Source organism: Prunus mume, linkage group LG7, assembly GCF_029339155.1.
Source record: "Prunus mume cultivar Tortuosa linkage group LG7, ASM2933915v1, whole genome shotgun sequence".
Lineage (NCBI taxonomy): Eukaryota > Viridiplantae > Streptophyta > Magnoliopsida > Rosales > Rosaceae > Prunus > Prunus mume.
In genome coordinates, this window is record NC_142704.1 from 2440496 (window position 1) to 2468409 (window position 27914).

A 27914-nucleotide genomic window follows, 5' to 3' on the forward strand; every position below is an offset into this window, starting at 1 on the left:
TGTGTATGTAATCTTCATCCAAAGACTTGACTAAATTTGAAACTAATACATCTAACTGTTTGAGAAGAGTAAAATTGAAGGACTTTGTGCGTAATCTATCAATATATTATACAAACAGGTATTTACAAAAAGATTCTTAGCATTTTAACCACTCGCACATTCTTTATTGAAACTTGGGCTAAAATCATGTTGCCCTTATCTCTTTTTTTTTTCTTTTCTTTTTTTCTGTCATTGCTCCTCTTACAGATCCATCCGCAGTACTATTATTCAGCATTTATTTCACAATGAGATATTTTTCAAGTAATTAAAATAATTGTATATTCAGCAACTTCAAAAAATAAGATAGCCGGTAAATAGATGCAGAGAAACACAACCCAAGTTGAAGTAATCAAAGCCAAACTCTATCTTCTCACATGCTAAAACTGCGCATTTTTCGATCAAGATTCATTTGTAAAAACTGAAAACTAGCTAATCAAATTTTGCTTCCATATTTAAAGCAGCAAATTGGTTTTGTTTTGTAATTCTAGGAGACAGTGAAGGGTAGTCTTGGAACAATATTCCTAGTCAGCGTCTACAAAAAGGAGCAGGAAACGGTCTCGCCCCCGACCAGGCCATCGATTTATTTCGCCCCATATATAACTGCCAAAACCACCCGACTCCCCTTGTCTTTCGAATTTTTACACCTCTCCCTTTCTCCTTTTTCTCTCCTCTCTCTCTCTGTTTCTCATTTCTCTCTTTTTCCTTTTCCAAATTTAGTTCCAGGAGAGAAAAAACGAAAACACACACCAGTAAACAAAAACAATCCCGAAAATGGGTGCCACAGATAACCAGGGTTCGTTTCTGAACCGAATCAGCATCAGAAGAAACCAGGTGGTTTCCATGGAAGGCAACCACGAGCAAGAGCTCGAAGACCTCGAACACTTCCAGAAGCACGTCGCCGATCGATTCTCCGACCTCTTATCTCCCTCGGAAGACTTTCCCTCCGACCCGATGCTATCAATTGCGTGGGTCCGGAAGCTGCTCGACGTTTTTCTCTGCTGCGAGGCCGAGTTCAAGGCTGTTCTGCTGATGGGTCGAGACCAATCTCAGATTTCCAAGCCCCCACTCGACCGTCTTGTCCCCGAGTTCTTGGACCGCGTTGTCAAAGCGTTGGACATTTGCAATGCGGTCTCGCACGGGGTCGATTCCGTCAGGCATTTCCAGAAGCTGGCTGAGATTGCGGTCTCTGCTCTGGAGCAGAGGCCGATTGGGGAAGGCCAGGTTCGGAGAGCGAAGAAGGCGCTGAGCGCGCTGGTGACCGGGATGGCGGTGGAGGACAAAGAAGGGGGTGGAAACAAAGCCACAGAAAGAAACTGGTCTTTCGGTCGCAGGAGTGGCGTTTCTGCCCCGAATAAAGAGCGGGCTGTCGGGCATTTTCGGGCTTTGTCGTGGGGAATGTCAAAAGGCTGGTCCGCCGCCAAGCAAATTCAGGCGATGTCGAGCAATCTGGTGGCTCCGAAAGGCAATGAGGCCTCTGGGTTGGCCCAGCCGGTTTACATAATGAGCACAATTATGCTGTTTGTGATGTGGATGTTGGTGACGGCGATCCCCTGCCAGGAGAGAACCGGGCTGATGACGCATTTTCCGGTGCCAAGGAATTTGGCGTGGGCTCAGGCCATGATCGGCCTCCAGGAGAAAATCAGCGAGGAGTGGAAGAAGAAGGAGAAGAAGGGCTCGGCTGGCTTGCTCGAGGAGATGCAGAAGATGGAGAAATTGGGGCAGAGTTTGATCGAGTTTTCGGACTCTTTTCAGTTCCCCGCGGAGGCGGAAAAGCTGGAGGAGGTTGCTGCGCAGGTGGCGGAGTTGGCGGAGACTTGCAGGAAAATGGAGGAGGGTTTGGTGCCTTTGCAACAGCAGATCAGAGAGTTGTTTCACAGGGTGGTGAGGAGCAGGTCAGAGGTGCTTGATGTTTTGGACCAAGGAGGCAAAGCCTCCGCGCCCGTCATGTAAAGATCAAAACTTGGGTCCTGACTAGTCAAAGACGAACAACAATCGACAAGTTCAATTTATTCAAGGAGGTGAATTTTGCAATGTTGTTCGTAGTTTCAAATTTGCTCAATGAGCCAAGAACATGAAGTTTGTTTTTTTTTTCTTTTCTGATCTTGCAATGTGAATTAGAGTATAGTTATTAGAAAGGGTTCATTTCGGTAGGAGTATACGTAGCCTAATAGCCAAAGTACTTCAGCCAGCCTATACAGAATGTGCTGAAGTATGCTTTGCTTATCTACTCTGTTTTTCTTTCCTTGTGTTCTTGGTTGGTTATTTGGGTACAGAAAATCTAACTGAAAAGAGAAAATGTACATACCCAATTGAAGTTGGTGTTTTCTCTTTTTCTATTCGGGTTCTTCAATTCTCTTTTTCTTTCTCCTTTGTCAATATTTGTTCCTGATTGTATTCTGCAGTTTCTGCTTTTGCTTTTTGCTTTTTGCTTTTTGCTTTCACCAAACACTTATAAAATATTCAATTTTGGAGACGTCAAATCATAGTGAGAAAGTCTTGAAGACAAGATGGTGCCCTTTAACTACCAACCGAAAGTGAAAAGGTATAACCGCAATTGGGGCAAAGACAACTTCTATGATTGGCAGTCATCTGTGCCACTTGTTTCACAGGAACAAACCTCAGATTACAGTACTGGCCAAAATGCTAGGTCATCCTGTTTTTCACTACAACTAACTTCTTCAGGGTCATTTGTGGCATTATAAGTTTGGAACTGTTTATGGTGACTTGGAGGAACCAACACACAGCATATATAAAGTAAAGAAGACATAAGGGCTCTTGACAAAAAAAAGAAAAAGAAAAAAAAAAGAGACATACGGGCTAGGCAAGCCTCTCTGTGACTTGGGTTTTTTGGCATGTAAAAGATCAAAGCATGTGACTTTTGAGGCCTCTTGCTGATTGCAGTTTCACATTCCCCATATGACCCACCACCAACTCTTCGACATTTGATTCATGAGTGGAAAGCTTAGCTGCAAACTTTTGATTCATGAGTGCGAACTTTTGTTCTTTATTTGTTATTTCCTGGATTTTGGTTTCTACCATTTTGGTCCATGCAGAGCTCAAGGATAGTTTAGATTGTTGTAGAAGAGTGGTGATTTGGTTTTCCTTTGTCCCCATTGGTAGAACATACTGGCCGTTAACTAACAGCATTGGAATATATTATTATTATGGCAGCCACCCCAACTGACAGATATTCCTACTGCAAAGTGACGGCAACAAAGATTTAAATGCAATGGCGATTCTTTTGTGCGACTGGTGTATACGGCATCACACTCACAAGGATGGTATCACGACTGGGTCATATGATACCAAATTATAAGCAGCTCTAGTCTTTATGAGAGTGGTGTTACGTGGTCTGAGATGTCATATATAATAATTTCTCTCAATACATAAGAGAATTAAATTTGTTGGTGTTGGGATTATATATGCATAATGATCAGAGATTAATATGGCTTTTAGGGGAAATCAAACGTTTAATTCTATTTTTAAGGCTTAACTAAAGGACAAACGATGTGATTTCAGTGAGATATGGGGCATGCTAATCTTCTCTGTATCGTTCCAACTTTATCGGATGTCTCTAAAGGGACGCCGTGTCATAAACTTCTTTCTCAGTGAACTTCTTGGACCTCAGAGCATGACTAAATGGGTCGAGTCGAATCATTTGTGTAGATGGGCTTGCTTCCTCAAGATCCATTAAGAAATTGATTAAATAGACTGGACCAAACCCAATTCTAACTTTTAAATTTCACGAAGAGAGGCCCCACCCTTTTCTGTTTCACCAAGTTGGGCCCACTTTGGCTAGGTCTAAACAACGACTTATTTGCAAATGAAAGCTTCACTTGGCTTCAGGAGAAACCAATTTGGTACATATCGGATAGCATTAGATTTTTGTATTTTATAAATCAAATGACAATTCATGAATCAAAACAAATCAAACAATACTGCTGTCGGCATGTAGAGACGTGGAACGTTCTCGAATAAATTACGTGGACAGAACCAAACGACGACGTGTCGAGCAATTTACTGGTTTCCAAGTTTCCAATACATAACTTATGCACAAGCAAAACGGCCCGTATCACTCCCCAGACATTTGGAAACGTCCTCCATGGCTAATGCAGTGCCTTCTGAAGCCAGCGATTCGTCCGCCAGCATACACTTCTCCCTCACTGACCTTTGGATCTTTTCAAGAGCCACCCACCAATAATTAATTAATTAATTTAATTACAGAAAAAAAAATCTGAAAACAAAGCCACTCTCAGTTCCCAATGTCTTCAGGTTGGAGCTCTACAAAATCAAACCCCACTATCACTCTCATCTCCATTTTACCTTCTTCAATCTTGATCGTCGTTGTAGAATCCCTAATTTTCTTTAATTTCATTTCTCTTTCTTGCTTGGCAAGCTACAGTTCGCAGACGAATGGCGAACCTAGCCAACTCTGTGTGCTTGAAGCACTCCGTTTCTCTCTGGTTCCCTCATCAATCCCCAGCAGCCCACCGCTCTTCTTCAATCGGATTCAGAACCTTCCGCAGAAGCTACGTCGTTTCGTCTTCATCTTTCTCCAATGAGAACCGGGAGTGAGTCATTCGAAAATTCAGTCTTTTCAGCTTTAAATTTTCGCACCAAGTTTTATTTTTTGTGTGGAACTCTTTGTGTTTGCAGGTTTGTGATTGTTGGTGGTGGCAATGCGGCTGGCTATGCGGCAAGGACTTTCGTCGAACACGGAATGGCCGATGGACGCCTTGCGATCGTATCCAAAGAGGTAGTGAAATCAAATTTCCCATCCTTTTTGAAAAAAATTATTTGGTTATTGTTATTGAAGTTTTGGTGGGTTTTGTGAACAGGCCCATGCTCCTTATGAGCGTCCAGCCCTGACAAAAGGATATTTGTTCCCTTTAGATAAGAAGCCAGCACGATTACCTGTAAGCTGAAATCACACTTGACTCTATGAATTTTGAGTATTTTCTGAAATATGATATAATGGTCTTTATGGTAATGTTTTGGAGTTTAGAGCTTGAAATATTATTGTTATAGGGGTTTCATACTTGTGTTGGATCTGGTGGGGAGAGGCAAACACCTGACTGGTATAAAGAAAATGGGATAGAGGTAAATTTTATTTTTATTCCTTTTCTTAGCATTTTTCCCAATTTTTGGAACTGTTTTATAAATTAGTTTTTTTTTGCAATGGTGCAAATGTAATGCTACAATGTTGTTACCTTTTTCCAACTTTCTATTTAGATGTTCTATGAAGATCCGGTTTCAAATATTGATATCGAAAAACAGACCCTGACTACAAATTCTGGCAAACTGCTTAAGTATGGATCACTAATAGTCGCCACAGGATGTACAGCCTCAAGGTGCGTTTAGATAATTACTGATTAGTTTATATGAATTATAATTGCTGATAGATTGTACATAGCTAAACTAAAGCAAAGCTGCTTCCTTGACAATGGTTTCAGGTTACTGGAGAAAATTGGAGGAAACCTACCTGGTGTTCATTATATCCGGGATGTTGCAGATGCTGATGCACTAATATCTTCACTGGTAAGTTTGAGATTAATTTGTTTTTAGTTTCTTTCCATGTTGCAATGAAATCGATCTACCTCTTTAAACTTTTAACGCCACTGTTGGATATTGTCTGAGATGAAGAAGTCCCACATCATTTACACAAGTGTATACTGTTTGAAGGTTTAGCTGTATTGTCATGTTGAGTGTCATTTGGCACTTCAAAGCAAACTTGATTGACATAACGCAAGTGTGCTTGCTTTCTATGCTGCAGTACACTATCATGTTCAGTCATAGTGTTTATTCTGCTTTTTCAATGTCTTATGACGCTTGTGTATTACATGCATATTTTGACACTATATCTGCTTTAGGAGTGTAGTAGTTGTTGTTCCCTTCAATTCATTAATCATCAATTATTTACTTGTAGCATTTAGTTAAATGGTAAGTTATGCAGACCCTGGATAAACGAAGTGCAAACCTAGTAAATTTATTTGAAGAGGTTTAATTTGTTCAATAAATTTATTTTAGTCAATTAATACCTGGTTACATGCTCTCTTGTAGAACTATGTTTTATTGAGGTTTGGTTTGTTGTTTGGACTAGTAGCATATTCCTTTCAGTAAAATTTCGCATATTCTTTTCCAGGAGAAAGCAAAAAAGGTGGTTATTGTTGGTGGTGGTTATATTGGTATGGAGGTTGCTGCAGCTGCTATTGGTTGGAACCTTGATACAACTGTGCGTGTTATATTCAACTTGGTCCTTTTTATGTTTCTTGGGATGACATAACAAAAATGTTCATGAAGTGAAAAAAGTTTTAAATATGGAAATTTTTGGATCTGCATTTTTCTTCTCTTAATTTTTTATTTATTTTTATATTTCTTTTTGAAGATCGTATTTCCAGAAAATTATCTTTTGCAAAGGCTGTTTACTCCTTCACTTGCCCGAAGATATGAAGAATTCTACCAACAGAATGGTGTTAAATTCTTGAAGGTACTCTCTCTCTCTCCCCACTTTTGCAAGCTTCACACATATACTATGTGATAATTTCCATTCAACCTGGATTATTAAGCTCATTTAAGTGTCGACCAGGGTGCCTCAATAAAAAATTTAGAAGCTGGTGTTGATGGACGTGTAACATATGTTAAGCTTGATGATGGATCTACTATAGAAGCAGATACAGTAAGTTTCTGTTCCTACACATCCTTTGCTGTCAGGGTTTTTTCATCATTGCGTCACCTTCCCCTTTCATCTCGGATAATAAATGAAGATTTTCAAGTTTTGTGTTCATGAAATTGGAATACTTTCTGTTCTGTTTCTTTCCTTTTTGCAGGTAATTATTGGTATTGGCGCAAAACCTGCTGTCAGTCCTTTTGAAAGGGTGGGCTTGGAGTCCAGTGTTGGTGGTATACAGGTGCATATCCAAATTTATGCTGCCACAAGTTGTGACACACAAATGACATTTTGCCGCCTTCTTTTTTTTAGCATATAATATCGACATATATACTGTATTATGTATCGTGCACAACCTTTAGATAGATAGACCCAGATTTACATGCTAGATTAACTTTATTCTGTGCATATTAAACATATCAGGATTTAGAATCCTGAATTTAGAAATTTAACTTGGAACAACAATAATTTCAAAGTCTGATAGCCAGGATTAGTTTAAGTAGAATGTCCATTTGCTTTTTATTGTTGTTTATATCTTTGTACCTTGAAACCAAGGTTGATGGTCTGTTCCGGACGCGTGTACCTGGAATCTTTGCAGTGGGAGATGTTGCAGCATTCCCATTGAAGGTATAACTTTATTTAAATTAAGCAGAAAAGTATTTCTTAATCTGAATTATGAAAGAAAATGTGTTCCACTGAACAGATGTATAACCGTATAGCACGAGTTGAACATGTAGATCATGCTCGTCGTTCTGCACAGCATTGCGTTAAAGCTTTACTGAGTGCACAAACTGACATGTATGTTTGCCTCTCTATATTTGTAGTCTAGTCTTTTAGAATACAAGATGAATTTCATTTTTCTTGATCGCCTTGTGCTGAAACTTCCTTGTTGATGATTTGTGTTACTGCCCAAAAATTCAGATATGATTATCTCCCATCTTTCTACTCGAGGGTATTTGAGTATGAAGGAAGCCCCAGGAAAATTTGGTGGCAATTTTTTGGGGACAATGGTAAGAATCTGTGATGCTTGCAATTTTATTGGCTCTAATTTATATGGTGTTTTTTTTTTCACACTGTTGTCATTTTATTGAACAGTTGGAGAGACCATTGAAATTGGTAATTTTGATCCCAAGATTGCTACTTTCTGGATAGATTCTGGTAAACAATCTCCCTGTCTTTCACACTGTTGTTATTTTATTTAATTACAGCTTAAATGAAAAGTTTATTCTTGCTGTGCTTCAGGTAAATTGAAGGGTGTTCTTCTTGAGAGCGGAAGTCCTGAGGTACATTTTGTTCTGTTTTACTTTCTTTTTTTGCTAGACAAGGAACAGGGCTGGGGCTTGAACCCTGACCATGTCGTTGGGGGCCAAGCTTTTGGATAGCAGTAATGATAGAGGAGTCATAATGATAAGAAACAGATACATGAATTAGTTTTCAAAATGGATTATGTGAGAGTTTTTCTTCTGAAATTTTGTACATTATCAGAAAAGACTGCCAAATAATACCCAAAAAGGAGAACGAGTACTAGTATTATAATTCAACTGACTGTCACAGTATCTGAAGTCACAATCATGTCTTTTCCTGCATGGCCCTAACACCTAATGCTGTGTTGTCAAGGAATTTCAACTCCTTCCGAAACTTGCAAGGAGCCAGCCTATTGTTGATAAAGCCAAGCTTCAGAACGCATCTTCAGTTGAGGAAGCACTAGAGATTGCCGGGTCATCGTTATAGGCCGAAAGCTGCAGTATAGCAAGGAAAAGAGCAGCTTGTTTATGTACTGTTAATCAAAACCCGAAAGAGTTTTGCATCTACAGGTGTTTAGGTAGAGGACAAAAGCTGTTTAGATGCCCTCATGCTTCATTTTATTTAAGCCTTCCCCCACTTCGGTGAAATTTGAGGTAGTTGGTGTAGACACAGTTGCATAATCGAGGAGTATGCAGAGAAAGAGAGGTGGTATAATTCCTTTGTTAGGTTTTTTACATAATAAATTGACTGTAATTTAGAGGCAGTAAAAAAAGTAACTAGAGTTTACCCTATGGATAAATTCTTCTGAATACTCATCAATAGCAATCAATTACGACAAAATTTATCCGCTTGGTGTTACCATCATACAGAAGAATTTATTATATCCAACCCATGAATTTAAATATAACCTTCAAATACTACGGTCTAAATCATTAGATTTTTATTCCGAGTAATTAAGAAAAAACAAAATAAATACTAAACTGTGCAATAACAATTTATTAATGATGTGATTTGATCATATTAGTCATATTAATAGTTGGATCAAATTCAGTCGAAGCTGATCAATTACATCACTGATCTTACTCAGTTTTGAAGTTTCCAATTTTTTAAGATCATTTAAGCTCATAATTGAAGTAAATCTACACACACACACAAATAATACAGCTCATAATTAAATTGGAACGAAATTATTTAAATTACAATACCAATTATTATTTGAAGAAAACGTTAACACACAGTGGACTGTCACACTCGTGTGTATATTTATGTACACAGAAATGAATGGATGCTATGTTTAAAATAAGGAAGATGACATCCGTGCTTATCATGGACGTGGAAACGTTGGTGGCGTTCGGTTTTTCTAACTAAATTATAATATTTGACCAGAAAAATAAAATAAAACTAAATTAAATAATTAAAAGCATATGTTTAAATAGTGAAAATTTTAAAATTTTAAAAAAAAAAATTTGTGGAGTAGATGACAGTAGCCATCGATATCCAAATTGCTGATCATCTTTATTTTAGGAGGCAATATTTAATGATCTGATGGGATATTATCAAGTTGGAAATTTTTGATTTATTTTAAATAGTAGTTGTTAGTGTCTGCAGCCAGAGACTGGTTCCTCCCTCTCTTTTCAATTTCGCAGTTTTTTTTTAAACCCAACATAAATTCTTATGTTTACTTTTCATTTCCATGCTTTTGCTACCAACCCAGATGGTTCTAGAGTAGTAGAATTTGTTGAAATAATCCTGCCTAGAGTATTAAACCTTTGATTGACTGAACACAGTCGTGAACTTGCATCTCATTACTGAATTGACTCAATTTTCTCATTTCTCATATAATAACGTTCTCGAAAGGAAAACGAATCATTTGTTTCTCAGTATAAGTTTCAAAGGAAAACGTGAAAATAAGAATCATTTGTAACAAAAAAAAACAAAAAAAACTATAGAACCATTTAGTTTTTTTGAAAGTATCGCTTGACTCATTATTTTTTCTTTGTTATTTATCAATAACAATTTGACATATGTATATAACCAGTGGCGGATCCAGGATTATGTGGCCAAGGGGGCTTAGTGTAAAAGTTCTGAAATTTTTCTACAAAGAAAATAATGCTAAAAAGATAGAAAGATAGTACTTCCATTCATAATTCATAACAAAACCAATAATACAAATTACAATTGTCCACGACGAGTTTTCATATTCTGAAAACGTTGCATTATAGTTTCGTTATCAATACAAGCAAAAACATCTCTCTCAATGTAAACAATCAAGCTATTATTCAACCATTGATCTCTCATTCATTAATAATTGCGAAGTGGATTTTTAATAATATTCAAAAAAAACAAAACCAATGTAAGAAGCAAATACACATAGGAAATATTTCATGCATTCCTTTCTCCACCATTTTTTCCAAGACTACTAATCCCTTCCAATTGAGAAAAATCAATACTCGAACGCATATGATGAACATAAACACCAAGTTGATCTTCAAGCATCAATAAGTCTCTATCCGAAAAATCATAAGGATAAAATTGAGCAAGACGAACTAGCTTTCGTTTGTCAAAAGCTACAAAGTTACAAAGTTTTTTCGGACTCAAGCATGCCAAACAAGTAAGTAACTCAGTACTTACCTCGTTGAAGCGATCATTTAGTTCCACAAGTTGTCCATCAATTACATGAATAAACATCTCAACACGATAACGATGATAATTTGTCTTCATTGGAGCATTACGCCGTGACCTCCCTGGAATTACATATTCCTCATCTATGGTAGGAACTATAATATCATGTTTGTAACAAAACAAAGATGCTTGCTCAACCAATTCTTCAAACTCATTATCCCTCATGAACTGCAGGTTTTCCTTGCATGTTGTCACTAAACTCATTGCATTTACAATGTCTTGATCTTTCTTTTGCAATGCTAGAGACAAAGTGTTTGTTATTCCCAATATAGCTTTCATTAAAAATAAGTGAAACACAAACTCAAAAGATTGTATTTCTCTCCATAACTTATAGGCTTCACCCGAACTATCATTAGGATTATCATCAACAATCATTTGAAGCACATTCACCACAGATGGGAACATAGAAATTATACTAATCAACGTACCATAATGTGAGTTCCATCGTGTATCGCCGGCACGTTTGAGAGTAGTTTCTTGATTTAAGCCCCGCCCCGTTATAAGACAATCTTCTTCAAAAGCTCTCACAAGCTCTTCTTGGTATTGTGCTCTAAGTGCATCCCGACGCTTACAAGATGCTCCAACAACATTGACCAAACTATTAGCCGTTGTGAAAAAAGAGTTGACATCAATGTTTTTCTTTGCTACCGCAACAAGAGCTAGTTGAAGTTGATGAGCAAAACAATGAACATAAAATGCACAAGGTTGTTCTCTCAAAATCTTTGTCTTAAGGCCATTGAACTCACCTCTCATATTACTAGCTCCATCATAACCTTGTCCTCGTAGCTTGGAAAAGCTCAAATTCGCAGAAGAAAAGAATTCATCAATGGCTTCCTTTAGTGCACTTGAAGTAGTATCGGTCACATGTTGAACCCCCACAAACCTTTCAATTATTTGTCCTTTGTCATTCACATAACGAAGCACCATCGCCATTTGCTCCTTTATTGAAACATCACGTGCTTCATCCACCATTATGGAAAAATATTTATCATTCACATCACTCAAGATAAGACCAATGGTTTCTTTAGCACAAGAATTGACAAGATCTTTTTGAATTGAAGGAGCTATTAACTTCAAATTTCCTGGAGCATTTTCCAACACAACGGCCTTAACTTTTTCATCATGATCCGCAAGAAATTGCAAGAGCTCTAAATAATTCCCTCTATTACTTGATTGTGCACTTTCATCATGACCACGAAAAGAAAGACCTTGTCGCAACAAATACCTAGTGCACTTAAGTGATGCATTCAAGCAAGTGCGATAAGCCGTGCGAGCTTGGCTTGTTTGCTTGATGACAATTGTTTCAATGTGTGTAGTTTGATGCATCAAATTGTAAGCAACTTCTCTAGCTTGGTTGTGAACACTACCAACCGGTCCAACATGAAGATTAAATCTTTCTTTCGCCTTCTTCCAATTATTGAAGCCTACCCCAGTGAATGCATCACCACCCACTTGATCAAAATTTGATTTGAAGAGATAACAATGAAGACAAAATGCAGCATCTTTAGCAATACTATATTCCAACCAATCATGATCATCAAACCAATTAGCAATGAAGCGTCTATTAATTCCTGATTGATTAGTTTGTGGGAATTTATAACTTCTAGGTTGACAAGGTCCCTTTTGTAGATATGCTCTTCGAATCTCATCCCGAATATTAGGACTATAATCCGCCATTCGAGTTCTTAGTCCAGGGTCTGCCTGAAGATTAGCTAAGATCTCATCTACTTCAATTGGTCTTGCATTTGAACTACCCGGATTAGACGGAGAAGGACTATCCGTAGATAATTTTCTTTTAAAGAATCGTTCCATAAATCTACAAATCAATTAATTCAATCAATCATTAATTTTTACCCAAATTATCATATGAATATGAAAATGTCAATAACTCACTCTCAAAATTCAATATACTCCCTAAACCCATATCAATCAATATTCAATATACTAAATTATCATATCAAATATCAATTAATATTCAATATACTCAATCAATTCACATTTTCAATCAAACATAAACTCAATCAATCTACATTAATATGATTATCACTATGATTCATATCATATCCATAAATTTCATTACATACAAAAAATATCAATATTATTCATATCCATAAATTTCAAGCATTAACTCAATAAAGCATAAATTCAATAATCATATAGCAATAAATTAAACATTTTCCATAAATTTCATATCAACAACAACAATAAATTTCAATATCAACAACAACAACAATATATATTAAACATTTTCCATAAATTTCATAGCTAAGCTTACTTGTAGTTGAAAACAATGGAGGAGGAGGGAGGAGGACGGCGGCGAACGGCGGTGATTGGTGGCCCAGCGAAGAGTTGATGATGGAGGTTGTTGGAGGTTGGGAGGTTGGGGGAGAGGTTAGGGTTTGAGAGGGTGGGGAGAGGAAGTGTGAAATTGGAAATGAAGGGTTTGGGGCTGCTGGCAGATTTGGGTTGTTCTTTTTTTTTTTTTTTTAAGCTGCAAAACGCGTCGTTTTGAGGCCGTGTCATTAAAAAATTGATGAGCCTTTGCCAAACGGCGTCGTTTGGCAAGGCGTTTTAAAAAAATTATTATGCGCAGCAAGCATCCTCTTCTCCAGGACTTTCATCGAGCAGATGGCGTGCATCAAGGGCTTCCAGCAGCTGTCCAAGGGGCTTCAATGGAGTCCTAGACCATTTTCCAACCTTCCAAGGGGTCGTCCGACCCCTGTTGTCCCAACGTGGATCCGCCACTGTATATAACTGAGACTCGGACAAATTTTATACACCCGTCAAACTATGATTTGTTTATAAGGGAAAGGGAATAATTGCATTGCATGTAAAGAACTATCTACTTGGCATTATTGAGAGAAGGATTTAACTTAAGAAACGTGTGGTGTTTTCGCTATCATAATTCAATTTCTTTTGTGACTTATATAAAGAAAAATTAGAATAGGCAACACACGATAGAGAAGAGGACCACCAAAATTTGGCCAACTCGTAGACACATCTAGGGGTGGTTGCGGTTCGGTAACCGCAATTTTTACTCAAATCGCAAACCGACCGACTATTTGCGGTTTGGTGATTTTTGAAACCGCAAACCGACCGCGTTTTGCGGTTTAAAACCGCGAGTTCTCAAGCATTCACAAAAATATAAATTCACAACCTAAATAAATAAATACACAACCTCAATTTCTCAAACATATATAAATTCACAATCTCATCAACTTCTCAAGCATTCACAACCTAAGAAAATTAAAGTTACAATTCCAAGTATTCCAATTAAAGTTAAACTTCTCAAGCATTCCAATTCCAAATCCTTTAAAGTTATAAACCAAAAGGAAAATGCAAAGCAAAATGAATTAAAGTTACAACAAAAAAGCAAAATTCAATTCAAAGTTAATTAAAGTTACAAACTAAAAGGAAAATGCAATGCACCAATGTTACAAACTAAAGTTACAAACTCAAGTGTTGGTGGTGAGTGGATTTGAAGAACCCCGTTGTGTTGTTTGAGTACCAATGTTATTTACAAATAAAACAACATAGTGTAGTACATTTTATTATAAGAAGAAGCATAAATAACATTAGTATAAATAAACTAATTACTTACAAGTTGTCATATGTTCCATTTCCTTGTAAAATTCAACTTCATCATCCGTGTGGATATACTTTGCGGTTTGCGGTAACCGCAAGTTTTGAAAATCAAATATCAGAACCGCAACCGCAAATGCGGTTCGGTTCTTAATACCGCAAATGCGGTTCGGTTTACGCGATTGCAGTTTCATTCATGTAAATTGTCGGTTGATTTTTGCAGTTTTGGTTTTTCGGTTTAAAATGCCACCCCTAGACACATCTATTCTTAATGGGGTTCAAAAATTGAAACAAATTTAATTTCTTGCTACAATAATGAGATGAGATCAACTAATAATAGAAAGTTAAAAAAAACAAACATAGAGATATTATTATATTAGTAACTTTAGGTTTTAGTCATAAAAAAATTTTCATTTTTGGAAAAAGCCAAAGTTTTTTCAAAAAAGACAAAAAACCCTCTCAACTTTCAAATCAAAGACATACAAATATAAAGGTCACGACGAAAGTCTCCTTTCGCTTTTTCCAAAGTCTCCCGTATATATTTTCCACAGACCCGAAGTCACGACGAAAGGTCACACAATTTCTTGCACTACCCAAACGTACAACGAACAGGGCCGCCAGCGAGGACAAAATCCACGATTGACTGATTCCTCCTTGTCCAACAGGGAAAGCCCTTCCCCTCCATTTCCAACTTTAAGTACTTGACTTTTGGTTTGTTGGCTTTATATATTAAACCCGCGGCAGGCTTGGGCTCATTGGTCTGTCCGTCTTCCTCAGGACTTTTTCTCCTCTTGACTCCTCTCTGTTTCTTCTTCTTCCTCCTCCTCCTCATAACCCTTGCCCAGTTGGCTCAGAACAATTTTTGATTAGTTTTTGTTACTATTTTATTGTTCTTGGTCAGAGCTCAGGACCCAAGTGAAATGAAGGTGTAGTTTCTCACTTTGCTTTCAAACCCAATCTTTTATGCTTTAGTTTCATTCCTTGTTGATGCAGCGCAGCGTTTTCTGCAACTCTCTGTTTTTTATTCATTTATTTTCTTTCAAAGATTCATGGGTTGATGGCAATATCTTTATCTGATATGTCTGATATCATATAGGTAATTAATTTTTAAAGACCTCTGCCTTTTATCATTTCAGAAAAGAGAAACATCCTTTTCTCTACTATTTTTTCCTTTTTTCTGCTTTTGTAACTTGTTTGGACTTCAAACACTTTACCATCTCTATGAACATGCATGGTTTTGGTGACTGGTATCAGAAGAAAGCATTGATTTTTGGTCCGAGAAGGATTGTTTTGTTCCTTCCATTTTCGTATACTGATTGAAATTTCTTTTTCTTTTTCTCTTTGCAGAAGGTGGTATTGAAATTGGATTTACACGATGATAGGCAAAAGCAAAAGGCCTTGAAATCAGTCTCCAGCCTTACTGGTATGAACTAGCTAAGCAGATCAGTTTTTGTGTTTTTGGCTCCATCTGAACTTTTGATTCTTTGAATATAACGTGCGTCAAAAGCTTTCAATTATTTTAATTTTGAGTACATGTTGGAGCATCCATGTAGCAGATTGTGACTGGACTCAAGAGAATTTTCAGTCATATATACTTTATTGAAATTTAATATTTCATGCACTTATTGGACTCTGTTTTCCTCTGTTCTGTGATTTTTGCAGGCATTGACTCTATTGCTATGGACATGAAGGAGAGGAAATTAACCGTGATCGGCGACATAGACCCGGTCGATGTGGTAGCCAAATTGAGAAAAGGTTGGCACACAGACATTCTAACAGTTGGACCAGCAAAAGAAGAAAAGAAAGATGAGAAGAAAAAAGATGAAGGCAAGAAGGAGGATGATAAGAAGAAAGACCCAGTTGCTGAGCTTGTCAAAGCCTACGAAGCCTACAATCCTTACATGACCAAGTACTACTGTGTGCAAAGTGCAGAAGAAAACCCTAATGCATGTGTGATATGTTAAATTAATTTTGCCATTTAGGGCCAGTTAATTGAGGATGGTGAGCATAGCATGCAGTTTGATCATGTATTGGTAAGGCATCTGATCTGAATCATGTTTTTGAACCAATTGGAGGCCAACCAAAAGAACAGTCTGTGGTATGTACAGTAGTACAAGGAGCTTGAGAATAAGTGTTTGAAAATTTCAAGCATTTTGGTAGTGCTTGATATTCATTTTGGGGGGTTTTTCAAGTTTGCTGCAAATTGATCAAGCTAACATAATTAATCATACTTAGAACACTGTTTATCCACAGTTAACCTACCTAACCTCTATCAGATTCATGTCTGTTTTGATCTCTCAACTTCTTGCTAGTGCAGTGCCAATTTAATCTGTTTAAATAAAAGGTGGGAAATCAACTCTTGTTTCTTTGACAAGTAGTTGAAGCTTTATTTTAAAATCCAAAAAGGACAATGATGCTACCAAGTACTTTTTTGTTATATTGGAATAATTAATTTGAAATCTGTGGGATCAAGAAACCCACTTGTGTTTTATCAGGAACAAGCAGTGGCAAACAACTCAGTTCCAAACCCAGAAAAAAACCACCACCAAGGGCGGTGGCAAACAATAAATTTCACTTCTAGAAGAGACCAAAGCTTATGTTGAGTACTTTTCACAAGTATTTATTCACGTAAATGCATGTCATACATATTCTCAGTACTTTCAGGTTAAATTCAATACGTCAGAAGAAGAAGAAATAATTGCAGTTGGTCCACATCCATTTTGAACTACAACCAAATGAAAGCATGTCAATTTATTTTTTCTTCATATGACAAATATGCTAGTAGCAATATGGCTGTTAACCATCAATTTCTTACTGTAATGTAGCTGGAGCAGTTTCTAAATGTTACCTTGTTACTCACAGTTTTTTATTTATTTTGGGGGGGTGTTCAAAATTAGCAATCTGAGATTGAAAAAAGTTAAGAGATAGTCTTGTAAGTGGTAAACTTGAAAGGGCTACTTTTGGATGATGTGAAGTTTCCAATTGATAATGTCTCTGTCGCAGAATTATATGCAGCAAAAAGAAATGTTAATTAATTATTTAGTTGGTGCTCCTATTAGTGCAGAGGTTAAATGCAAATTTATAGACCGGGCACAAGTTTGGCTTTTAGATGAAGTGAGAAGACAACTTTAAGATGATTTTGGAAGAGCGGGGTTTTCTCACACACACTGTCAAGGTGCTATGGGAGTTCGAATCTGAGACCACTAGTCTGCAAGTTAAGGCCCTTTTTCCACTAAGCTAAATCCCGTTGAGAAATAGAAGACCACTTTTATATGACTTATTTGAAAAAACACATATATGCCAAACTTTAATGTTATCATTAAAATGTTTATGTATGTGTAGCTGCTAGTGCAATGCCATTGTCCTTGGACTTAAATAGTGTACAAGATGAAGTCATCTTTTCATGCTTTTTTGTTTACCAATAATCTAACTAATCTTTGGTTTGTTTAAGCAAATCCATCCCAACTCCATCGTTCTTTATCCTTTGATGGGAACATAAGAGATAATAATGACTGATTAATTTAAATTAATGTGAAGCAGATGGTGACATTGTAACAAGCAGAATAAGGATGAGTAGTATTGAATTGATCACAGCTATCATGCTGATGAGCAGTATTTGCTTATACAAGCAAAAGATTTCTCAAAACATCCCCATTGCGGTGGGTAGTTTGCTCTTTTTGTCGCTTGGAAAAAACCGGATCAATGACATCACAGTTAACTTCTCTGTAGTGTCTTGGTGGCGGGTAACATTAAGGTTTCTACAAATAAACATATCCAGCTCCAGCCCCAGCTCCCTAATGAGTGTTTGTGAAGAAAAGAGCCACATCAAAAGTAAGGCTTCCTTGTGTTGAGAGGAACAGACCGGCCCGACCCACTAACAATATGGGCCGGACTAATACATCATAGTGATGGGTGTAAACGAGACCTAAGTCAAGCCGAATATCATAGTGCTCAAGTTTAGCTTAGGAATTTTGGCTCAATTCCGATGAACATGCTTGAAGCCAAATGTTCAGAAACACAACAGAAATTTATGAGACACCATGTCTCATGACAGCACGTGCACAATATATACTAGGGAACAATGAACAAAAACGATTTTCAATTTTCATGTGTTTTTTAAAGAAAATTCTGTACCACAATAATGTTTTCCATGATGAAAATTCAACAAGATTTTTGCAGTCCACGTTCTTCTGGTCTGATATTGGTACATGGTCGTAAAGACCTACTAATATATTTCTTTGCAGTTGCTTTCTCTGACTCTTTATGAAATGCATGAATCTATTAGGATTTTTTTATATACACGATTGTTTTGATCTTAAAACATATTGATGTAAAACAATTAACATTGAATTAAATTCTTCAAATCTATTTTGTGAGAAATCATTACAAACAAATACAATATTTTTTTCACTGATCAAGTGAAAAGAAGGAAAAATGCGCGCCACTCTGTAGTTAATACTGAAGAGATGGCATGAAAATAATTTCACAAGAAAAGAATTTATAGATTCTACCTACTTTTGGTAGTCACGTTTTTTAAGTCATGGCTCGAACCAGAGGCGATTGAGGCGACATCATGCACGGCGACATCATGATGTCATCCATTCGTCGTGATTGGAAGCTGAGCCTGAGGTTGCTTTGCCAGAACCTGTTCTTCTTCCTTGGCGCCACAGCCTCCTTATCTTGTAGCACGAAGGTTCGGATTCGAGTTAAAGCAATTTCCATGGTCATGTCATCCATGTTGGCAAAGCAAACTCTGAACCAGCCTGGTTCAGGGCAATGGAAAGAAGAACCTGGTGACACATTGAGCTTAACTTCATGGATTATCGTGTGCCACAACGCCATCTCAGCTTCAAATGTCTGCTCCTTGAGGAGCTTGTGCAAGTCCATCCATACAAAGAGCCCACCATTGCTCTTCAAACAACTTGTGCCTACTTGAGCAAGTCCCATAGTGAAGCGCATGTGCCTTGCTTTCAGCCTTTTAGCACTCTGTGCAATGAATCTGTCCACAAAATCATTGTCTGAAAGCATGGATGCGATCAGATGCTGAGTTTGCGTAGAGACTAAGCCGAAGCTGGACATTTTTCTTGCGCAATTTACCACCGCATCATTGTAAGAATACACAATGCCAACTCTGAAGCCAGGGAACCCCATGTCCTTTGAGAGGCTGTAGACAATGTGAACAAGGTTGCGGTCGCATTCGATATCTTCCTCTATGATTTCTGCAATGCTTATGAAGCTTGGCTGGCTGAAGACAGTGGCAGCATATATTTCATCACACACCAGGTGGATTTTCTTTTCATTTATGAAGGCCACTAGGCTTCTTAGAGTCTCTCTGTCTAGGACAGTGCCCAAGGGGTTTGAAGGATTGGTGATCAGCAAGCCCTTTACTCTGATGTTATCCTTTTGAGCTTTCTCATAGGCAGCCTCCAAGGCTGCTCTGGTGACTTTGAAACTGTTGGAGCTTTCACAAGCAACTGGAATAAGTTGCACCCCCGTTCGCCATCCAAGATCTCGATCGAAACTGCAAATAAATTCCAAAAAAAAATTAGCAATTGCTGGAGAATGGATATAAGTTGTTCAAAGATTATTTCCCTTAATTTAAACTCTGCTGCCTTTAAACAGTTTCATTATAAAGTTTTTCACCAGGGAAAATTTGTCCCTGCTTCGACTGCTTTTGACATGAGGTGGAAATTACTGAGCCACCATGAAAGGGTAAGAATTGTACACAAGTTCAGTGCATCCAGCTTCTAAGATTTCAACTAATTGGCTAGAACTGAGAAAGGGATCGATTCTTTTATAGATAAAAGTGTCCAAAGTCTGCACAGTTGTAAACAGTCCTTTAAATTGAAAGTGGACCTCATTTTCCCCAAGCATCTTTTTCCTTTTTGTCAAAATGTGATACGTATTGAATGGTTTCTAAGACAATCTGCTGACCCAGTTGTCATTGATTGTTTTCAGGCCCCCACCTAAGCTCAAGTTGGTCCAAGGTCATAGAGTTTTGATTTGAAATAAAAGTCAAGGTCCACTTATCAATTGCTAAAAGTCTCATTATCATGCAAATGGCCTACATTATTAATTTAATCTTTCCCAAAAGAATATTAGAACATACCCTGGATAATAAGGAACAGGCACCAGAAATGCATCCCCAGGATCAGCCAAGCAGAAGGCTATCATCTCATGAGCTCCGGTTGCGCCTCCACTCATAACAATCCGGTCGGGGTCAAAGGTGACTTGATTTCCTCTCGCTTTTCCCATGAAATTTGCAACAGCCTGTGGATTTATCACCCCAATAATTATGTCAGTATATAGCCAAATGTTAATGAAATATTGCTAGATTAAGGTAACAAATCAGTGATGCTAATAAAAAGTGCAGCATATATATCTTGAGTGCATACATTTCTGAATTCTGGCAATCCATGATAGTCCTGAAAGATAGCTATGTCTTTGAACTCATTTACTCCTGCTACTGTGCAAATGGAGGCTTCTGGGTTCTTCAAAACCCACTCTTCAATCAAATCAAAGCATAGCTGCACACAGAAGAAGAGAAAACAAGAGTTAAGTAATTATGCTCTTCAAAAACCACCTAATTAACTTGGAAAAGAATGAAGAAAGGTTTCATTTTTGGAAATTCTTACTTCATTTTCTGCAAGACCCATCTGGATAACCCCATTAGGGTTCTTGGTGGGATGAAAGGGATTACTATCATAGGCCTTCCAGCCATCAAAGTATGGAGAGTTTTCACCATGCCCATTTCCAGTTGCCATTTTAGACAAGAGTTGCTGTTGGTTGCTCACAGTGAACCCCATTGTGTATATGCCTTAAAGATCCTTGCAATGCAGTGAGAAATATATCTATCAAAGTGTAAATTATTTATAAAAAGAAGAGAGGAGCAAGAGGGTCTAGTCTTTTGGGCAGTGCTAAAAGTTTGCTTTAGACCGCTATGCAAATCCTAAAAGAGATATAAAGATATATGTAAGTTGGTTGAGGAATGCAACTTCCTTAATGGTATTTATAAAGTAAGAAGCCTGGTCGGAGAGATGACCATGCAATATTAAGTTGGACTTTTGTTCTAAGGAAATGAAAATCTGATGAAGTTTCCTATGAAGGAGCACAATGGTCGCTTCTTTGAAAATCTTGGTTATAGTAGGTGGGTGTTTTGATTTTCATTTCCATGTTATAAATTATACTTAAGACTTTGAAGCTGAGCTGGGGAGAAGCACTTTCATGGTCATTTCCTTATGTAAAGGACAAAGCTTGTAAGTTAAAGTATACCTCTACCGTCAGCCATGATCAATAAATTTCATGTTCCATATTCTGAATATGGGTCTATATTTAGTAATGTTGGTGTTGGTGGCTCAATATAAGCCATGATGTGTAAGTCCACATCAGAGAATACAACAATAATAATCTACAGTTCATATATAAGTGATCCATTCCTAATTGCACCGGGACCTTTTAAATTAAAACCCTACACCTAGAGGTCCATTGAGCCTAATTCAACTCATGTATTGGACCCAGGTGGTTAAAGTAAGGACAATATCGGTGCATGGTTTGAACATAGATAATGAACTCCTATTGAGTTAATTGGTACAACAAGTAAAATCAAGGAGCAGTTGACTCTTATTGGGTCCGTTGATTCAAGTCAAACCATCTTGTAGAGAAGATTGTAGCAAAACAAAATTCTATTAGTGAGTGGAATCATGCTAGCATGTTGATGTGGCACGACTAAACCACTTAAAACCGAATTCGTGATCTCTCTTAGATCCACCAAATTAGTAGAGTGTAATGACGCGGTATGATAATTCATCGGAGTTTGCAGACATGTCACTAGGGAATTATGTGACGTTATAAATTGTGAAACATTGCCATCATTCATTAGCTGTCTGTTTGCCAACTTACTAACCTAATAAGTGTCAGGAGGGCTCGTAATTCTCAATCAATTGCAGTCTTAAGTATGACTTGTACTGGTTAACATCTTGAAATCTTGATCGGCGCTGGAGTGAATTGAATTGTAGTGGTTAACATTTCCATTGGCAGCCCTATTTTTCCATAGATTACACAGAAAGACACTTATATTAATTCAAAGTTCCTTGTTTTATTCCTTAAGGCTCAAGAATTCAAAAGAGAGCTCTGAATTCACTGGTGGCCCGTCTAGAATGTTCAAATTTTGGCCCCATATATCAAAAGAACCTGAGAATTAATGCACCAGATTTTTATTCCACAAATGGTTTAGTCTCCAAATCATGTGGAGGCAAAACAACAGTCTTTGACTGCAATTGTCTCCAGCACTTACAGAAGTTCTTGCTTGCTGAGGTGGGTGTTTGCCATAGATTATTTTATCATCAAACTAACATATTACGTTATCAGACTGTCAATTTAAATTAACATTTAGACACAAACATTTAGATGCCGTGCAAAAGAGCAGGGACCAAAGCCGCCCTTATGCTTTGGATTATATAGTTAAAACTTGAATGTAGTAAAATTGAGATGTAGGGTTTCAGGTTCTTGTATGAAAAAAATTTAACATATGGGTGGCTGTTATTGGAATTCTTATCAACCATGTGGGTGGCTATAACAAATGGGTCAGGGCGTGAGACTTTCTTGGTCAGCCGCAGTTGTTCATAAAGACTGCTTGCTTAGTGGTGCAGAGTGTGTCGTTGAACCGGCTTTGCATTTGTTTGGTTATCTTCCATTCTTAGTGGAAATTATTAACCCCTTTTTTTGTCAAAGGTCATGGGTTAGAATGGTTCCTTCCTCCACGTGGGGAGTTGAAATTCCAATTCAAATCTTGCTTAAAATCTCACTAAACAATATAAAGAAGAAAAATTGCAGACCAATTTTTCCTTTGAAATGGTGGATTTAAGTCTTTGGCTCTCGCTTTCTGAGTTTGGAACAATTTGGTTAGGAAAATTCAAAGATTGTATGCCCTGAGTTTCGTCACACTTCTCTTTGTTCACCCCAACTTTTAATTTAAATTTTCACAATTTCTAAGAAAACCCCACTATCTTCCAAAATTACCCTTAAATAGACCCCAAGCTGAAAAAATAAGAAATAAAAGAAAATTTTTATTTAAACCCCACAAGCTACCCTTAGAGGAGGAGATCATTCTGGAAATTTTAAGCAATGGCAGGTTGATGAATTCAAGAGCAAGCATACAGAGCAAGTCAAGGGAAGTTCTGAGAGAAATTTACAATGAGAATGAAGTTGGTACGTACGTTCCAGTGCAAGAGGAGATAAGACTGGTACTTGAGGTTGCTACACTTTGCACTAGGAGAAGGCCATCTGATCGGCCATCAATCGAGAATACATTGAAGTTTTTATCAGAGTGGAAAAGCAACAAGAAAAATAACCCAACTATTGAAGCAGCAGCAGGATTATGATTTTAGATGCATACTGGAATTCCAGAAGTGCCAATAATATTATTGTTCGCAACAAAAAAAAAACACAAACAAACCCAAATCCGAAATTTAATATTTTCTATAGAAAGAGAACAGCTTTACTAAAACATCAGGTATATAAAAAAAAATAAAAAATAAAAAAAGAGCAATCAACAGCCAAACAATCAACAAAGGGAAGAGAATAAGATCATTAAAGTCAAACAATCAACAAGTCTTTTCATCAACACCCACACAGATTTTAAAGAGGTATGCTCGTCAATGTTCTACGTCTCTGCCAATACGATGTAGAAGAATTTGTATTTTTCTAAAACTAAATATGAAAAGTAGTGGGGTGTGTGTATAGATGTACTAGGGCTAAGTATTAAGTTGGATGACATTGACATTTTTTGTCTTTTTACACAATAATAAAATTTACAGCTTAATGATTGAAGTATTAGGGTGAACAAATAGATGTGTGAGGTTTAAATAGAAAATCTCTATTTTAAATCTTCTGTTATGCTCTATTCTGCGTACGTAAATGATTGTGAGTTGTTGATGCATCATGCGTGTTAATTGCCAGCGGACGCATACTACCACCCCTCGTGCTTTGAAATTAAAATTGGTGGACAAGATTCTAGTTTTGCCTGACTATCTTGTACTACAACTCACATGAAAATTGAGATAAATTCAGGTTGCATGCTATAAAGATAAAGAGTAAAAGACTACAATGTCCCAATGGGATACTTGATGGGAATTCCACTGGCTTCCGCAATGTCCACAAGGGTTCAAGCCATACTGCCACAGCTTGCGACCGTTTACTGCCTAAAGAAATAATCAAGAGGAAATTTGAGAAAAATGACGGACACGATTTAAATTTGTTTTTTATTTTTATTTATAAACCTATCCTATGCCATTTTAGTCTCTCATTTTTCTTTTTCTTTTTCATTGTTTAGTTAAAACAAAATACAAAAACATTATAAAATGGAACTCAAAGTTTTCTTCGGTTAAGCCCAACGAATTGCTTTTTACATCTATGTGGCTACCTGGCCATGGCACCACTTAAAACGGAAAATTTTCATTTTTCAACTTTCTGAGGATGAACTTAAATAGTAAAACACCAATGGGCCTTAGCTGATTGCCCCGTGCTTTTGGTGTACTCTCAAGTGATCTTGAATTCAAGCTATTATGATACCTGTGTATATAAGTTTCCCCCGTCTCCTTTCCAAACTTTGGCCAAAAATAATAATAATAATAATAATAATAATAAAAGAAAGTAAAACCAAAACATCATGGCTAAGCTTAAACGTTTTCAATGTTTCCAACTGCATTCCAAAGTCGACTACGAAACCTGGAAAAAGCTTATTATGTATAAATGCTTACCTTATGCCTTAGAAAACCAAGTGAATTCAAATTTGGCAAACTAATAGTCCTTTGCATATTGTCCATGTGTTTGATCAGGAATAGTCATTGTCAATCAACATGCCAATACGACCAACATGACTTTCTTTTTCTTTTCTTTTTTTTTTGGGTCGACTGCTTGCTTGAAACAACCTGCCTAACTTTCAGTCCCAAATTTATGGTAAACTTAGGTTTCAAGTCCAGACCTCGGCCAAGGGCCAAACTTATCTGTTACTGTGACATTATCGGTCCCGATTCTATCATGTCATGCTTACATGCTGTATAATCCAAGGGGCAGAGAAACAACTTTTCATATATGTGATTTCAAAGAAACCCAGGAGAAAGAGAAAACACTTTTCATATATGTGATTCCAACCAAATGCACAGTTGTGAGATGAGTAAGCAAATTCGTTACCTATAAGCTGTGTAAGCAGAACAGCAGCATACAACAGTCATGATAAACTACAATGATCACAATTTAAGAACTGCCATTAAAGGCCTTTTCTTACTTTCTCATAAGAAGAACCACAGTGTGAGCGGCAATACTTCGATTTTCTCCAAGGCTGTCCACCTTCTCATGAGTTTTAGCTTTGAGATTCACAACAGAGGGGTCTGCTCCAAGCAGCTTAGCCAAGTTGGCCCTCATAGTCTCCTTATGTGGGCTCAGTTTTGGTCTTTGAAGAATCAAAGTAGCATCTAAATTTCCAATCTCATACCCTGCCTCATGCATCAATCTCACCTGAAACAAGCAAAATAATAGAAATATAAGGTTGATTAAACAATCATTTTCGCCAATCGCCATGTATGATCAATCATTCAACAACACATGGCCTGCTTGACTCATGATCGGAAAAAAAGGTTTCTGGAAACTTTGATACAATCTGAAAATCTAAGTTACATTCTAAGTATTGTTATTATCATCATTATTCATCTACCTACGACCTACAGTTTCCATATTAAACTCGAAAAAGTTTTTCAACTTAAAAAACCATGAAAATACATGTGGATAGTGGCCCATGACAAGTTTTGCAGCCAGGAATTAGGATTTGAGGCTTTAGACTCAGATTTTGAGTCCATGAGGTTGGAGGTGCTTGGGGCACGAGGTATCATGGCAGAGCAGAAAATCCATGAATGTAGCCCGAAGGGCACACATGCTCTCATAGTCACCCAATGCTTGAGAATCCGACCTGGGGTTTGGGCTCTCTGCCTGGGTTCCAGGGCATGCGGCTCATGGTCAACGTCCTGATATCAGGACTCATACAAGAAATTTGGCAGAGGGTCCATTACTTGAAATTGAACTTCGAGCCTATGATCCATGCCTCAAAGTTCAGGTCTAGAGGAACGTCAATGCCCTGGATTCATAATGTTTTTGAGTGGTTTCCAATCCAATCTTATTTGAAAGGGCGAACACAACCTTTTCAAGATTGTATCTAAAAAATAGTTTCTCACAGCAGTTTAATCAAATGTGTGTGTGTGTGTGTGTGTGTGTGTGATTCTTTTCTTCTTTTCTTCTGCATTTACTGTATTCCTCAAAAACCAAAAATTGTATCAAGATCATGATTCAAACGAGCCCTCAACTAAATTGCTTAGTCTCACTTTTTCAGCTTCAATTTATGTACTTCACACAAAGTAGAGGGAACAAAGAAAGAGCCATTATTGGTTAATATCGTACCCCGCAAACATTCAGATTTTCCATCCAAAAGTTACAATTGATTAAAAAAATCTTCACGAAGAAACCAAAAACACAAACTTTCTGGAAATGAATGCTAACCAAACCAAAACTCAAACAAACCAAAAAACCAGTAAGTACAAGGAGAAGGATAGCTTACAGCTTCTCTGATGAAAACAGAGGAATCTGCACCGCGCCACTTAGGATCCGAATCCGGAAATATCTGCCCGATATCCGGAAGGCCCAGAGCCCCCAATATCGCATCCACCACACAGTGAAGCAACACGTCCCCTATAAACAAAATTGAAAATAAAAATCGAAATTAAAATAACAAAATAGAGAATTTGAAAAAACAAAATTAACAATTAGAATTGCAGAATTACCATCGGAATGAGCCTCGCAGCCTTTATCGTGAGGTATGTTTATGCCGCCGATGATCAAAGGGTAACCGGGCTCCAACCGGTGCAGGTCGAACCCATGTCCGACCCGAAAAGGCAAGACCTTGGAGGCAGCGGCGGAAGCTGGGGCTTGGTCAACCTCGAAGGCCGTGCTGGCGGAGGCAAAAACGACTGGCCTGCGCGTCGTTTGGGCGGCTCGGAGAGATAGAGAATATGGGGTTCGAAGACTGTAGGGGTTTGGAGCTGGCAGGTTCGAGCGAGGAAGAGAACGAGAGAGTGGTTTGGTTGTTGTGGCAGTGGTGGTGGCGATTGAAGAGGCGTAGACGGGTGTGGCTGCCATGGCCATTGCTGAAGGTTTGAAGATCTGCTACACGAGTTGCTACGACGGCGTTTTGTGCTTTGCGGTTTCTATCGAGTGTTGTGCAGCGCTGAGCTCAACTGTTCAAGTTCGCAACCAACTAGCGGGACCCACCTGGGTTACATTTGTCTCCAGCGAAATCCAAGTGTGCACTCGCATATTCCCCAATTTGCCAACTTTTTTTAATTTTTTTAATTTTAATTTATGGAATGGATTAACAAATCCAATGTATTTTGAGCTTAATTTGAACCATCCAATGAATTTTTCGCTTAATTTTAACCATAAACCCCATCTTTTCATCTTTGTGGGGAATTAATGAGTAATATAGAAATACTTGAATATAAAAGGAAATGCCCAAAATAAGAAATCCCACGAATTATGGTGGAATGAGATATAAAAGGAAATGTTCATAAGAAATCCCGCCTATTATGAAACCGATAATGAAAGAGGAAAAATCAAACACAGGACCTCGAATGTTATTAAGGAAAATTAGGTATTA

General features: G+C 37.6%; 6 protein-coding genes and 1 pseudogene across 8 annotated transcripts; 3 read left to right on the forward strand and 4 right to left on the reverse strand.

The window, feature by feature from the left end:
• The first annotated feature begins 612 nt into the window (after positions 1-612).
• LOC103337565 (protein ROH1A) lies at positions 613-2375 on the forward strand. The gene has a single exon (XM_008240729.3). It carries the CDS (start codon positions 811-813, stop codon positions 1987-1989), a length of 1179 nt encoding a protein of 392 aa, XP_008238951.1. The 5' UTR covers positions 613-810; the 3' UTR covers positions 1990-2375.
• Positions 2376-3566: 1191 nt separating this feature from the next.
• Positions 3567-3623, reverse strand: LOC148915206 (U6 spliceosomal RNA; annotated as a pseudogene).
• A 518-nt stretch (positions 3624-4141) lies between these two features.
• On the forward strand, positions 4142-8795 carry MDAR6 (monodehydroascorbate reductase 6). 3 transcript variants are annotated; one of them, XM_089041426.1, is made up of 17 exons: positions 4142-4311; positions 4442-4610; positions 4696-4795; positions 4878-4955; positions 5068-5139; positions 5272-5390; positions 5493-5577; positions 6182-6271; positions 6425-6526; positions 6626-6715; positions 6867-6947; positions 7262-7333; positions 7389-7504; positions 7628-7716; positions 7802-7864; positions 7949-7989; positions 8324-8795. In XM_089041426.1, the coding sequence occupies exons 1-17, from the start codon at positions 4302-4304 to the stop codon at positions 8435-8437; spliced, it is 1491 nt and encodes a 496-aa protein (XP_088897552.1). In that variant the 5' UTR covers positions 4142-4301; the 3' UTR covers positions 8438-8795. The 3 variants fall into 3 exon arrangements, with proteins under 3 accessions (XP_088897552.1, XP_088897553.1, XP_088897554.1); XM_089041427.1 differs by having other exon boundaries at positions 7410-7504; XM_089041428.1 differs by lacking the exon at positions 6182-6271.
• Positions 8796-10333: 1538 nt separating this feature from the next.
• Positions 10334-13058, reverse strand: LOC103329025 (uncharacterized). The gene is made up of 2 exons (XM_008231463.3): positions 12909-13058; positions 10334-12449 (listed from the first exon to the last, which is right to left on the reverse strand). The coding sequence occupies exon 2, from the start codon at positions 12443-12445 to the stop codon at positions 10334-10336; it is 2112 nt and encodes a 703-aa protein (XP_008229685.3). The 5' UTR covers positions 12446-12449; positions 12909-13058.
• A 1893-nt stretch (positions 13059-14951) lies between these two features.
• Positions 14952-16388, forward strand: LOC103337566 (heavy metal-associated isoprenylated plant protein 39-like). The gene is made up of 3 exons (XM_008240730.3): positions 14952-15141; positions 15563-15638; positions 15878-16388. Exons 1-3 carry the CDS (start codon positions 15136-15138, stop codon positions 16177-16179), a joined length of 384 nt encoding a protein of 127 aa, XP_008238952.2. The 5' UTR covers positions 14952-15135; the 3' UTR covers positions 16180-16388.
• A 2172-nt stretch (positions 16389-18560) lies between these two features.
• Positions 18561-21203, reverse strand: ACS6 (1-aminocyclopropane-1-carboxylic acid (acc) synthase 6). The gene is made up of 4 exons (XM_008240731.3): positions 20851-21203; positions 20611-20742; positions 20325-20485; positions 18561-19736 (listed from the first exon to the last, which is right to left on the reverse strand). Exons 1-4 carry the CDS (start codon positions 21019-21021, stop codon positions 18749-18751), a joined length of 1452 nt encoding a protein of 483 aa, XP_008238953.2. The 5' UTR covers positions 21022-21203; the 3' UTR covers positions 18561-18748.
• Positions 21204-25330: 4127 nt separating this feature from the next.
• ISPF (isoprenoid F) lies at positions 25331-27532 on the reverse strand. Its single transcript, XM_008240732.2, has 3 exons — positions 27043-27532; positions 26820-26950; positions 25331-25729 (listed from the first exon to the last, which is right to left on the reverse strand). Exons 1-3 carry the CDS (start codon positions 27401-27403, stop codon positions 25496-25498), a joined length of 726 nt encoding a protein of 241 aa, XP_008238954.1. The 5' UTR covers positions 27404-27532; the 3' UTR covers positions 25331-25495.
• Positions 27533-27914: the final 382 nt, after the last annotated feature.

Coding starts and splice junctions, on each gene's coding strand:
- LOC103337565 (XM_008240729.3), top strand. CDS start 811: ATGGGTGCCACAGATAACCAGGGTTCGTTTCTGAACCGAATCAGCATC.
- MDAR6 (XM_089041426.1), top strand. Junction 4,611..4,695: donor TTCTCCAATGAGAACCGGGA/GTGAGTCATTCG, acceptor TTGTGTTTGCAG/GTTTGTGATTGTTGGTGGTG. Junction 5,578..6,181: donor ATGCACTAATATCTTCACTG/GTAAGTTTGAGA, acceptor ATTCTTTTCCAG/GAGAAAGCAAAAAAGGTGGT.
- LOC103329025 (XM_008231463.3), bottom strand. CDS start 12,445: ATGGAACGATTCTTTAAAAGAAAATTATCTACGGATAGTCCTTCTCCG.
- LOC103337566 (XM_008240730.3), top strand. Junction 15,639..15,877: donor ATCAGTCTCCAGCCTTACTG/GTATGAACTAGC, acceptor TGATTTTTGCAG/GCATTGACTCTATTGCTATG.
- ACS6 (XM_008240731.3), bottom strand. CDS start 21,021: ATGGGGTTCACTGTGAGCAACCAACAGCAACTCTTGTCTAAAATGGCA. Junction 20,743..20,850: donor TGGGTCTTGCAGAAAATGAA/GTAAGAATTTCC, acceptor TTCTGTGTGCAG/CTATGCTTTGATTTGATTGA. Junction 20,486..20,610: donor GATTGCCAGAATTCAGAAAT/GTATGCACTCAA, acceptor ATAAATCCACAG/GCTGTTGCAAATTTCATGGG.
- ISPF (XM_008240732.2), bottom strand. CDS start 27,403: ATGGCCATGGCAGCCACACCCGTCTACGCCTCTTCAATCGCCACCACC. Junction 26,951..27,042: donor CTGCGAGGCTCATTCCGATG/GTAATTCTGCAA, acceptor TTTTGTTTATAG/GGGACGTGTTGCTTCACTGT. Junction 25,730..26,819: donor CTGTTTTCATCAGAGAAGCT/GTAAGCTATCCT, acceptor TGCTTGTTTCAG/GTGAGATTGATGCATGAGGC.